We start from the raw sequence: 14,098 nt of genomic DNA, 5'->3' as shown, positions 1-14,098 counted from the left end.
GAGGGGACATTTTTTTAGCTAGTAACTTGAAAACAACAAGTCCAAAATACTAGTATACTATAACCACAAAAGAACTTACCTCTATGATACTTTGAAGCTCCTCAACATAAACACGTTCTGTTTCTATTAACTCATTAATGATATGGCTGTTGAATACAAGAAAAATACTTGCCATTATAAATAAATATCAAAAAACCTTTTCTGCATATTTGTATTGTAATAAGTCATTATATCAGCGTTACAGAGCATCACTATTTATTTATATGATAAATATCTGTGTTACAGAGCATCACCATTTATATGATAAATATCTGTGTTACATAGCATCACCATTTATGTGATAAATATCTGTGTTACAGAGCATCACCATTTATATGATAAATATCAGTGTTACAGCATCACCATTTATATGATAAATATCTGTGTTACAGCATCACCATTTATATGATAAATATCAGTGTTACAGCATCACCATTTATATGATAAATATCTGTGTTACAGTATCACCATTTATATGATAAATATCAGTGTTACAGAGCATCACCATTTATATGATAAATATCCGTGTTACAGCATCACCATTTATATGATAAATATCAGTGTTACAGAGCATCACCATTTATATGATAAATATCCGTGTTACAGTATCACCATTTATATGATAAATATCAGTGTTACAGAGCATCACCATTTATATGATAAATATCCGTGTTACAGCATCACCATTTATATGATAAATATCTGTGTTACAGAGCATCACCATTTATGTGATAAATATCTGTGTTACAGAGCATCACCATTTATATGATAAATATCAGTGTTACAGAGCATCACCATTTATATGATAAATATCAGTGTTACAGAGCATCACCATTTATATGATAAATATCCGTGTTACAGCATCACCATTTATATGATAAATATCTGTGTTACAGTATCACCATTTATATGATAAATATCAGTGTTACAGAGCATCACCATTTATATGATAAACTAGGTGATTCATCGCGCCCTACGGGCGCTCTTCACACCGTCATAAGGGGCTGCGCCCCCTTAATTTGTGAACGTTTGTATATGAGAAATATGGTTAGAATTGTATGAAAGATGCCCTGTATTGCAACTTAGGTGTCCGCGAATCGCGGGAGGGGGGGTCGCGGAGGGTGCCGCGAATTGCAGGAGGGGGAGTCGCGGGGGGTGCCGCGAATTGCAGGAGGGGGGGTTGTGGGGGGGTGGATGCTGCGAATCGCGGGAGGGGAGGGATTGCAGAGAATCGCGGGAGGGGGGTCGCGGGGTGGGTTGCCTCAAATCGCGGGAGGGGGGTTACGGGGGCGGGGGTTGCGGCAAATCATGGTAGGGGGGGTCGCGGGGGGTGTGCCGTGAATCACAGGAGGTGGGGTCACGGGGTGGGGTGCCGAGAATCGCGGGGGGGTGTGTGTGTGCCGTGAATCGCGGGAGTGGGGGTTGCGGGGGGTGGGGGGGGTGTGACGCGAATCGCCACAAGAAAAAATCAACACAGAAAGGTCAACACATGTAAATGTTGACATAAGTGTGGCACTTCATTGGTGTCCATGTCGACACATGAGAATGAATATGAAAACATTCAAAAAATGAAAAAAAAAACTTCAAAAACTCATGTCAACCTTTTTCATTGTCGACCATAGCCATGTCAGTGTTTTCCATGTGCAATTTAATTCTGGAGCTGCCGCGAATCGCGGGGGGGTGCCGCGAATTGCGGGAGGGGGGGTCGCGGGGGTGGGTCCCGCGAATCGCGGGAGGGGGGGTTACGGGGCGGGGTTGCGGCGAATCATGGGAGGGGGGGTCGCGGGGGTGTGCCGTGAATCACGGGAGGGGGGGTCACGGGGTGGGGTGCCGAGAATCGCGGGGGAGGTGTGTGTGTGTGTGCCGTGAATCGCAGGAGTGGGGGTTGTGGGGGGGGGGTGGGGGGGGTGTGACGCAAATCGCCACAAGAAAAAAATCAACACAGAAAGGTCAACACATGTAAATGTTGACCACTGGCGTAACTACCGTCCCGCAGCCCCCGCCGTGGCGGGGAGGCGCTGAGGGTATGTGGGCGCCGGGGGGCTGCGGGACGACAGTCACTGTCTGCCTGCCTGTCCGTGTGTGTGCGCACCGTCCGGGTCCCAGCTCTCCCGGCTATTGCCGCAGCGCTGCTCTCTCACTGATACAAAAAGTGACACTTGGAAAATGGCTGCCCCCATACCGCAGACAGTTTTTCGTCTGCTGTATGGGGGCAGCCATTTTCCAAGTGTCACTTTCGTTAGCAGCAGTAGCCGGGAGAGCCGGGACCCGGCGCGGACGGATGCGGCCCAAGGTAAAACACACACGCACACAAACACACACATACACACACACACGCTCTCTCCCCTCAATCCCCTCCCGCGCGCCACGGCTCCACGCTGCTTGTTTTTTTTTTTTTGGGGGGGGGGGGCGCCCCCCTGCATTTTCGGCAGGGGGGCGCACAATTATTAGTTACGCCACTGATGTTGACATAAGTGTGGCACTTCATTGGTGTCCATGTTGACACATGAGAATGAATATGAAAATATTCAAAAAATGACAAAAAAACTTCAAAAACTCATGTCAACCTTTTTCATTGTCGACCATAGCCATGTCAGTGTTTTCCATGTGCAATTTAATTCTGGAGCTGCCGCGAATCACGGGGGGGTGCCGCGAATTGCGGGAGGGGGGGTCGCGGGGGTGGGTGCCGCGAATCGCGGGAGGGCGGGGTTCACAGGGGTTCCGGTGGGGGGTTGCCGCGAATTTCGGGAGGTGGGGGGTCACGGGGGGGGTGCCGCGAATCGCGGGAGGGGGGGTTGCGGGGGGGTGTGACGCGAATCGCCACAAGAAAAAATCAACACAGAAAGGTCAACACATGTAAATGTTGACATAAGTGTGCCACTTCATTGGTGTCCATGTCGACACATGACAATGAATATGATAAAATTAAAAATAAATCTTCAAAAACTCATGTCAACCTTTTTCATTGTCGACCATAGCCATGTCAGTGTTTTGCATGTGCCATTTAATCCTGGGGCTGCTGCGAATTGCGGGGGGGGGGTGCCGCGAATCGCGGGAGGGGGGTCGCAGGGGGGGTGCCGCCAATCGTGCAACGGGGGGTCGCGGGGGGGTTCTTTTTGTCGCGAATCGCGGGAGGGAGGTCGCGGGGGGGGTGTTTTTTCCACGATTCGCGGGAGGGGGGGGGTCGCGGGGTGGTGGTTATGCTGCGAATTGCGGGAGGGGGCTCTTTTTGCAGCGAATCGCGGGAGGGGGGGTCGCGGGGGTGTTTTTGCTGCGAATCGCGGTAGGGGGGGTCGCGGGGGAGCGGGTGTTTTTGCCGCGAATCGCGGGAGGGGGGGCGCGCGGGGGGGGGAGGTTTTGCCGCAAATCGCGGGAGGGGGTGCTCACCTGGTGGCTGTGGAGTAGCAGTGCTGGGCAACATGGGAAGGCCGTGGGTGTCTGGCACTGTCTGTGGGCTCACTGGGCTGGTTTTCTGTCACATACCTCCCAACATGACCCTCTCCAGGAGGGACACAATGCTCTGTTTCTAGACTTCCCCTTAATGTATGATTGCCATCACCTGTTTTAAACAGGTTCATTTCTCAGAAAGGTGTTCAGCACAGATGAAGGCAATCACACATTAAGAGGAAAGTCCAGGAACAGAGCGTTATAGACACAGACACCCACTTTGAGTGACAGATGTAGCCAAATATATAGGAGATATCCGTGTTACAGCATCACCATTTATATGATAAATATCCGTGTTACAGCATCACCATTTATATGATAAATATCTGTGTTACAGTATCACCATTTATATGATAAATATCTGTGTTACAGAGCATCACCATTTATATGATAAATATCCATGTAACAGAGCATCACCTTTTATATGATAAATATCCGTGTTACAGAGCATCACCATTTATATGATAAATATCCGTGTTACAGCATCACCATTTATATGATAAATATCCGTGTTATAGAGCATCACCATTTATATGATAAATATCCGTGTAACAGAGCATCACCATTTATATGATAAATATCCGTGTAACAGAGCATCACCATTTATGCTCAAAAGCCGCTCATTGTGTATGGGACAACGATGAGCGGGGAGCTCTGATGCGAGCTCCCGGATCATCACTGGCCCTGTCGCTCATCTACTGATATTACTGTATGGTATTTTACTGTATTCAATATAAAATACTTCTATTCACATATAAAGCGGGTGGCATAGGGTGTCTGGCACTGTGGGTTGGTTCTCTGACAATATGTAGGTTATTCTGGTTGGTGCGTAAATTTCCGAATTATTTCGGAGCGGACCGCACGCCATGCTGTGCGGACATCGTACGAAGAAACGCCCACCGGTCCTCCGCATTCGGAAGGACTCACACTTTAAGAAGAGGGCGTGTTTACGGACGACATCCAAACCTTGCGTGTGCGGTGGACACACACATATTCTGCATGGTCTTACAGCGTCTGCACGGACGGGAACCTGCCCGTATGCACCAATGCGGTGTATTAACGCAAAACTCACGACTATTATCTGAACTCATAAATCTTTCACATGACACACTTATGCAATTAGGCATAATAAATAAATAAAATTTTATGTTTTCCCTAACTGTAATACATTTTTCATTTGATCCCCAAATGTGTGCTGTTATTGGTGAATGTAAAAGTGACATGGATATTTATATTAGTGATAGCAAGTTGTGTCCATTGCTTGCAGTGTAAATGTGTGTAAAAAATGCTGCCATGCTTTCAGCATAGATTTGTGTGTTTTGTAATGGTCCATTTAAGCTGCAATGGTTCCAATTGAAGCAATGACAAGAGTGTAATTAATGAGTAAAGAGTAGAGGAGTGGATTGTATTGTGTTCAGCTGACATTGGTTCAGGTGCGGGCGTACTAATTGGGCGTTCCGAATGCCTAGCACATGACCGAGTGGTGTCCGCAAAGCAATACTTGCTTATGGAGACCGCATATTTTCTGCCTTTTGGTTCGTTTGCAGTCGGTGTTCAGTCCGAATGCACGCCTACCAGAATTAGTGCACCCCCTCGTGTACGCCCATGTTTACGCCCAGTTTAGCCCACTTTGAAACTACACCCCTGTGTACTTCCGAATGACGCCCATATTACGCCCATATTTCCCTAGTGAATGCGGTGCACTTTTCTGTACGGTATTAGTGAGAACGAGTACGGAGACCGTGCGTGGCACATGCGCATAGCATTGCCCACGCATGCACAGACGGCAAAAAAAGCCATACGAAACAATTCGGAAAATTACGCATCGACCAGAATAAGGCCCTATGTGAGTGTGTGTGTGGGCGGAGTCAGAGGCTCTGATAGGCTATTAGCCTAAGACTCCACCCAGCGTTATAGACACACTCACACATTGAGTGACAGATGTAGCCAAACATATAAGAGATAGCTTTTCTTCTGGACTTGCAACTTGGTGGGACTGCTATGCTACAGTATTACTGGTGCCTGTCCTTGTGTTTCCCTCCTATGTCCCTATAGATTGTAAGCTTGCAGCAGGGCCCTCCTACCTCCAAGTCTGTCGTTACCCAGTTTTTTTTATCTCTGTTTACAATTGTAAAGCGCAACGGAATCTGTTGCGCTATATAAAAAACTGTTAATTAATAATAAATAAATATCAGCTCCTGTCAGTCAAGTTCCAATGACATTGTGTTTATGTTTATGCATTTTCATTCGCTATTTTCCCTCACACATGCACAATGCATATGGGGCCTTATTCTAGTTCACTCTTTCTGACAAAATCCTTCTTAGATGGACAAAACCTTGTGCACTGCAGGTGGGGCAGATGTTACTTGTGCAGAGAGAATTAGATTTGGGTGGGGTTTTTCTTCAAAGTGAGATCTATATTGCAGTGTAAAAATAAAGCAGCCAATATTTACCCTGCACAGAAACAAAATAACTCACACAAATCTAATTATCTCTGCACATTTTACATCTGCCCCCCTGCAGTGCACATGGTTTTGTCCATCTAAGAAGGATTTTGTCAGAAAGAGTGAACTAGAATAAGGCCCATGGTACGCTGACATTCGATAATTGTCTGACTTGTGAATTCTCTGATCAGTGATCCATGCTGAATTAGGCTCCTTAACGTTTATATCATGTACAGGGCATATAATAAATAATTAAAAATTGATTTTTTGGTACTTATGTAATATCTGGACTCCCGTTTTTCTTATGAGACCGCGTCCCCTCGCGGGGCTCGCTGCGCTCACCACGCTTCGGGCACGGTGGCTCGCTGCGCTCGCCACACTATATAAAATCAACTCCATGCGTAGTTGGATAGTAGGGGTATGAAAAAATGGGGTGCATTTAACATGAGAGTCCAGATAATACATAAGTACCGATTTTTTTTTTTTGCAGGCTTTTATATGTCACCCACAAATTCTGGCCAGATTTGTTTTTACATGACTATTTAGATATAAGCTTGGACACAACCCTCTTGGATTTAAATCTATCTGCACATCTAAATATGAACGACCTGCAGCATACCTGTCAACTGTCCTGATTTTCATGGGACATTCCCAAAAAATGGGACTGCAATGTCCTGCGGTGGAGGGGCAGTTGGGAGTCCCCCCCTGTCAGTGTGGGGAATAGATGCTGTGCATATGTGCACAGTATTACCAGGGGAAAGGGGAGAGGGAAATTTTGTCTATGCACAAGTATCACTGTTAATTACACCAAAAAAAATTTTGTGTGTCAGAATGTGAAAAAATATATTAATAGATACTAACGTATCTGTAAATTATGAAGGTGGAGGTGCTCCCTCGAGAGTGATATGATGCAAGAAGGAAAGACAGAAAAGAACTCTCTTTTTTAGGGGCACAACTTATTGATTGTCTAGTATTTGAATATTTAAAAATTAACTTTTATTAGGATTCAATTTAAAATATTGGGAGCCAACTATCTAGACAAAGACAATTCTACATACATACATAAAACACCTGTCAAGAGAAAGTATATCTCCTAGACAGGACAATAAAGAAATCTTAAAAATATATGACAGTCAAAAATACTGTTAATATCTGTAATGTTGCGTCTCTGCTTCTGTATAGTTTAGTACAGATGAGCTAGTGATAGCGAGCTGGCGAAAATATCACCTTGTGAGGGAATATCTAGTATGCTTCCAATGTGATATTGCCTCACTTGTAATGATTCAGTCTGAGTACACAGAGATACTGCAATTGGCAACACAAAGATCAAAAATTTGTAATAATGTTGCAATACCATTACCAATTAGAGGATATAATAAACATAAGTGCAATAAATGGCTGTAAATCAATAAACCATTGCTCTTGTTAAGGACATAATAACTTAACTCTTTAAGACATTAATTAATAGAAAAGTGCCTCATTGTGCTATGATGTACATATTTGTAATTAAGTTGGTTTGTTTGACGCAGCGAGTTGCATAGGAAAAATATATAGGAAAGGGAGAAAAGAAAATCTCCTTTAAATCTGCTGCTACTGCTGCTGCTTGCATGAGGAGTGCACCTGTGCCAATATAGCAAATGAGCGAGTGCATGCATGCAGTAACACCTACTGAAGGAGTCAGAGGGCTTCTGCTGTTAAAGCTCAGTGTGCGGAGCCACCTGGTTAACACTGGGTCATTGCAGGAAAGCTACACACACATCGGCTCCAATGAGAGAGCCCAGAAAAGATATGGGTATAAAGTATCAAAGGTAAACCCTCTTCCTAGTCCCGGATGCTGCTTTTTACCCAATTACCGTAAGGCATTGAAAGAGAGAGTTCTTTTCTGTCTTTCCTTCTTGTATGTGCACAGTGTCAATTCATGGAGACAGAGGGACTGGGTGAATGAGCAGCAGCTTTCAGGGGGCTGGCCATGCCTCCAACACTGCTGAAAATGGGGCAGTGGGCCCTTTAATGCCCTGCAGGCTGGGACTTGTGGTTCTCCAAGTCCCGGCTTGCTGGGACTCATAGTTTCACAGTTAATAACAATAGTTTATTCTATTTTTTTTATACACAATCAGCTCGATGCCCACCGCCCAGGGGCATCGAGGACAGCACCGGGCTTCAGCCTGGTCAGGTAAGTCCTGGAGGGGGACCCCTTTATTGGGGGGGTCCCCACTCCCCCAGGGCCCCTGGCCAGGCTGACTGGTCAGAGGGTTAATGCATTGGCCGGGGGGACTTGTATAAAAAGTCTCCCCCCGGCTGTGGCATTACCCTGCTGGCTGGTTGAGCCTGGGGCTGGTTCTTAAAATACGAGGGACCCCTAGTAATTTTGTCCCCCGTATTTTGAGAACCAGCCCCGGACCTGGAGCCTGGGGCTGGTTGTTAAAAATCAGGGAACCCCTATTTGCTTGGTTCCCTGATTTTTAATTACCGGCCTGGCTCTGTCAGCCTGGTGCTGGTTACAGCTGGGGGGGGGGGACCTCACGCCGGTTTTTATTTATTTATTTAATTTTTATTTTTTTACACTGAAGCCTGCACGGATCTGACTGATCCGTGCAGGCTAAAGCCAAATACGACAGAAAAATAAGGTGTATTTTTCTGCCGTATTTTCGTGGCCATTAGCGGCCGCTTAGTAAATCAGGAATCACCATTCTTTTGAATAGCGATTCCTATCGATGGTGTAGACATTCGTATTTGTAAATACAAATACGAATGTCCCATCTATAGGAGTACAAATTGACGTATTTTCGGGATAGTAAATCCCGAAAATACGAATGTGTAAAAAAAAGGTGTATTTATGCCTACGCATACACTTTTTTTTTTACGAATTTAGCTTAGTAAATTTCCCCCTATAGGTCAACAGTCACAAGGTCGACACATGAAATAGGTTGACATGCATTACAACAACATGGTCATTAGGTTGACACAAGTATTAGGTCAACATGAAAAATGTCGACATGAGGTTTTCGTGTGTTTTTGTTTTTTTCAATAAAGGTGGTTCTTCATACTTTACTCTCCAAGTGGTCATAGAGTGAGAACATTACAGTGCTTGAAGCATGGAGAGCGAAGCGAGCCTTGCGAGACACTTATACGGTGTCCATACAGGGCCGGTGCAAGGCACCGGAGCGCCCCAGGCGAGTCGGGGTGGGGGCGCCCCGGTGCCGGGAGTGGGGGGTACCTGTTGCGCCATCTCGGGAGCGGGCAGAGGGGTCCATGCTGGCGTGTTATTGGGCAATATTGGTAGATAGTAGCGCTCAACCTGGGTGCTGGCAGCTTGGTTGAGTTGTCCAGGCTCAAAGGAGTGCAGATAAATAGATAGATAATGACCAGCGCACTAGCTCTATAAATGTGTCCCCAAATAAGTGGGATGGTGTGTTATGTCAGCGGTAAGAAAAATGCAGATATGAGTGGGTGAAGCACAAAGAATTTATCTGGCATCTGACAGGAGCCTGTAGTGGTGTCCTTGCCACGCGGGTACCCGCGGCGCTGTGTATAAAGCTGGTGGCGGCGGGGGGTCCCTGCAGTGAATAAGAAATAACTAGCTCTATGCAGCGGCGCAAGAAGCGCTTCAGCCAATCAGCGTGCGGCCAGTGTTTTCAAACCCGTCAGCGCTTCCCGCGCCACCGCATAGCCTGGCGGATAGCGCTAGTAGTTATTTCTTATTCACTTCAGGGACCCCCCCACCGCCGCCAGCTTTATACACAGCGCCACAGGTACCTGCGCGGCAAGGACACCACTGCAGGCTCCTGTCAGAAGCCAGCATGGACCCCCCTGTCCGCTCCCCAGACGGCGCAGCAGGTACCCCCTTTGCACGGGGGGCGAGGGGCGAACTGCCGACCTCCAGTGGCCAGCACCCTAGGCAAATGCCTAAACCTATAACACGGATGGGGTGTACTGCGTTCACCTTGGAAATGTTTTGGAGCGCTGCTCAGCCACAGGGGTATCCCTACCCCCTGTGTGGTGAGTTTTACAAAGAACAATGGGTGGGTTTGAGCGCTGCTCCTGCGTGTGTCTGTCTACTGCAAAAAATGTAAATGTGACAGTATTCTGAATAAATCTGTTTATTTATAAATGAAAATAACAGTATAGGGTGTCTGGTAACTTTGTTTGGGGTGTGGGGGCAAAGTCTTGGTGCACAAATGATACACTGAGAGCCCTTCAGGGGATCGGGGAATCAACGGACCCCTTTCTACCATAAACCAAATGGCTTATGTCTCTCAGGGTCTTTGGATGATGTTTATGCAGCTGTGCTGCTGGTGAGCATCGGTACGGTATGCTCAAGTCTTTGGGTGGTACCTGTGGGGATAGTCAATATGAGGTTTAAGCAGTGTGCGGCGTCCCGCTGCACTGCTTCTTACCGTGATCTGTGCCTTTTTCTGCCTCTTATAACGGGTCCTGTTCGCCCCAGGTCAGTCCTGACCTTAATGCGATGGATAATTCAGGTCCCGGAGGCTGTGTCTGTGTACGCTGCCCCCTTCCGTTACTGAGTGTTTGCGCTCGACTCCTTGGCAGAGGAGACTGGGTGATACTGTTCGTAGGTGATGTTGCTTTGCTGTAGGGTTGCTTCTTGGTGGTGGGGTGTGCGTGTACCAACGCATTTCGGCATGTAATGCCTTTTCCAAGGTATTGTCAGCTTGTTTGGGTCGGGGTATTTGTGCCTGGTGCTGCTCACTGATAGGCTGGTTAATTTCCTCCTGATTGGTCTAGCGAAAATGTGGTGGGCGGTGTCCTTTCTATTCACCCTCCCCTCTTTTCTAATGGGCTGCTGTTCGTGGGACTCCTATTTGCTGAGATTAAGTAGGCTTCTGGTAGTAGACACGGTCTACTGTGTCCATGTCGGCATGTGTGTCGATGAGTGTTTTGATTGTGTTGTAACTATGTGGGAACATGATATGCAAGATGCATGTGGATGGGTCTGTGGGGTATGGATTGTCCTAGTGTTGTTCATATTCCTTGGTTTTGTGGTATGGGAGAGATATAAAGTTGGTGTTATTTTTGCTGTTAATTTTTTCTCTGGGTTGTGGTCTGTGTTCCTTATTGGGGTTGTTTTATTTGGATGTTATGCAGTTGCCTGGTTCTGTTAAGTAAATATTGTGTTCTATTTATTGTGGGAGAGATAAAGTATGTGTATTAAGGTACGGTCAATTATGTGGTCAGGTGCTTTTCTGTATACATACATAAAACAGACATAAAACAGGACCTAGTGAAGAACCACATTCCACCCAAAGAACTCAAACAAAGCAAGATAAACAACAACACAGACACCCACGGATTCCACAGATGTGGGACATGCATAGGATGCAGAACATGTAGCACTAAAAACAACAAAAACACAAGTAGCTTCACCTGCACACAAACTAACCAGACATTCAACATCAAAACAGAATGAACTTGCAACACAAAAGGGGTCATAAAATTGGTGTTATTTTTGCTTTTCATTTTTTCTCTGGGTTGTGGTCTGTGTTCCTTATTGGGGTTGTCACATTTACATTTTTTGCAGTAGACAGACACACGCAGGGGCAGCGCTCAAGCCCACCCATTGTTCTTTGTAAATGCCTAAACCTGCCTAGTGGTGGTGCCGGCCCTGTGTCCATGTTGACTTAAGTCAACATAGACACCCAAAATAACATGAAAACCTTGTGTTGACATTGCTTTTGTCAATCTATTTCATGTGTTGACCTAGTGACTGTCAACATAACTGTGGTCAACCTAATGACTGTTGATCCTATGACCCATACCCACTTTTCGGATACCGGTAGCATTTGCCTGTACTGAATATGCCTGATATCTCTATTGCTGTTGAGAAGATGACAATCACTCCTACCTCTCAAGCTCGCTGCCTAGGTGTTATCCTTGACTCAGAACTTTCCTTTGTACCCCACATTTAATCTGTCTCAAAATCATGCCACATGCACCTAAAAAACATATTCAAAATTCGCCCTTACCTTACACAAGACACTGCAAAAACTCAAATCCATGCTCTCAACATCTCACGCATTGATTATTGCAATGGCCTCCTTATTGGCCTTCCCCAATACAGACTCTCACCACTACAGTCCATCATGAATGCAGCTGCGAGGCTAATCTTCCTAGCCAGACATTTATCGTCTGCAAAGCTACTCTGTCAGTCACTTCATTGGTTACCTGTATTCTACCGTATTCAATACAAAATTATTTTACTTACACACAAAGCCATAAATCAAACTACACCAACATACATCTCTCTTATCTCAAAATATCATCCAACACGACCTCTACGCTCCTCCCAAGATCTGCGTCTCTCATACACACTCATTACTCGCTCCCATTCCTGACTGCAGGACTTTCTTTGGGCTGCACCCACTCTGTGGAATGCCCTCCCAAGCACAATAAGACTCTCCTCCAGTCTCCAAACCTAAAAGCGTTCCCTGAAAACTCATCTCTTCAGGCAAGCTTATCAAATTCCAGAACCAGTCACAGAACCTTGCATTCTGGTTGAATCGATGCAATAAAGAATACAGTATCTATCTTTATGTATCAATGCCTATTTCCCTATAGAATGTAAGCTTGCGAGCAGGGCCCTCCTACCTTTTGACTGTCTATAAATACCCTGTTTGTGGTATCACTGTCTCCTTTTGTAAAGTGCAACGGAATTTGCTGCGCTATATAAGAAACTGTTAATAATGAAATAATAATAATAATAATAATAATAAGGTCGTCCCTGGTAGTATTGTTTTACCAAGGTGCAAATCTATTTGCTCTTTTCTGCTTTGTTCTAAAGTCAGCATCAGACTCATTGCCATTATAGCATACTGGGTAGATGTATGAAGCAGTTATAATGGAGAAGTGATAAAGTGCCTGGTACTTTATCACCGGTCAATCATCTCCTGACTGTTAAGTTACAGGCTGGGTTTAAAAAGGGACAGTATTTAAACCCAGCCTGTATTTTCACAAACACATCCAGAAAACACCATGTTTCTGTCCCTAAACACCAGCTTTCTGTCACACTGTGGCTGCTCTGCGACATCTCTGCGTATGGATTTTTTTTTTGCTATCTGGTCCTACACATGCTGAATGAGGCCAAGTGTCGAGGACAGCGGGAGATCAGAAGATCCTTCTCCTGTGAATATATGCCTCTATAGTCATGAAGTGGCTTACGCATACCTCCCAACAGTCCCGATTTTAGCGGGACAGTCCCGATTGTCAGGGCCTGTCCCGCTGTCCCACCCGCGGGCGGCAGTGTCCCGCGGTGTGGGGGGGCTGCTAAGCAGCGGGGAATAAACGCTGTGCGCATGCGCACAGCGTCTATTCCCGCAGCCAGGGGGCTGGGGGCATGGCTAGAGGCTCACAGAGCCTCTGGGTCATGCCCCCATAGCGACAAAAGGGGGCGTGGCCTTGCGGGGAGCCACAATCATAGGCCACGCCCCAAATTAGGCCACGCCCCCGAAAATTTCGGCGCGCCTTCGGCACGCAGCAGCAGCGTCCCGACTTCTGAACTACAAAAGTTGGGAGGTATGGCTTACGTCATTTTTTGTGTAATTAAAAACTATTTATTTTAGAAGAAACCATGGTACTTGTTTCCTAGCACGGCCACAATCGCGGGCATCGGGTGTCATTTTTAGTGGTATACGACGCGACCGACGCGATGCCCCCGATTTTCCCATTGAAATGCATTGAAAAAAGTCAAAATCGCGTCGGTCGCGTCGTATGCGGCTAAAAAAGCCTTAAATGGTCCAGACGCGATGCCCACGATTTCCCTATAGGAAACAATGTTAAATGGCTCAATGTACCCGCGATGCCTCCGATTTCTCATAGGGAACAATGTTAAATACCTCAATTTCACCAAATCATCACAGGGAACAATGGTAAATGGGCCAGAAAGCCCCAAAAACACCCCAGAACAGTGAAATGTCCCCCCAAAAGTACTTTACGCCACCCCACGATCAACGCGAACCCGAAGCGTGGCGAGCACAGCGAGCCCGCGAGGGGCGGCGGTACGCGTCCTCCGACCTTTTCATACCCCCACTATCCACGTCGGCGTGGAGTTGAGAATAGAATAGTGTGGCGAGCGCAGCGAGCCACCGAGCCCGAAGCGTGGCGAGCGCAGCGAGCCCCGCGAGGGGACGTGGATACCTTCACAGGTAAACGCG

At 46.4% G+C, this 14,098-nt stretch overlaps 1 protein-coding gene across 4 annotated transcripts in view; it reads right to left on the bottom strand.

Annotated features, from left to right (window-relative positions):
* The window catches only part of MCF2L2 (MCF.2 cell line derived transforming sequence-like 2), a 316,747-nt gene that overhangs the window by 100,798 nt on the left and 201,851 nt on the right, over positions 1–14,098 (bottom strand). For all 4 annotated transcript variants that reach the window (XM_083177641.1, XM_083177640.1, XM_083177642.1 and 1 more), the window contains exon 16: positions 80–146. In XM_083177641.1, the coding sequence (XP_083033767.1) occupies positions 80–146 (67 nt within the window). The remainder of the gene's footprint in view (positions 1–79; positions 147–14,098) is intronic.

The sequence above is a fragment of the Crinia signifera genome, chromosome 3 (genome assembly GCF_055691185.1).
Source record: "Crinia signifera chromosome 3, ASM5569118v1, whole genome shotgun sequence".
NCBI classification, from domain to species: domain Eukaryota; kingdom Metazoa; phylum Chordata; class Amphibia; order Anura; family Myobatrachidae; genus Crinia; species Crinia signifera.
This window is presented reverse-complemented; position numbering and strand designations above follow the sequence as displayed.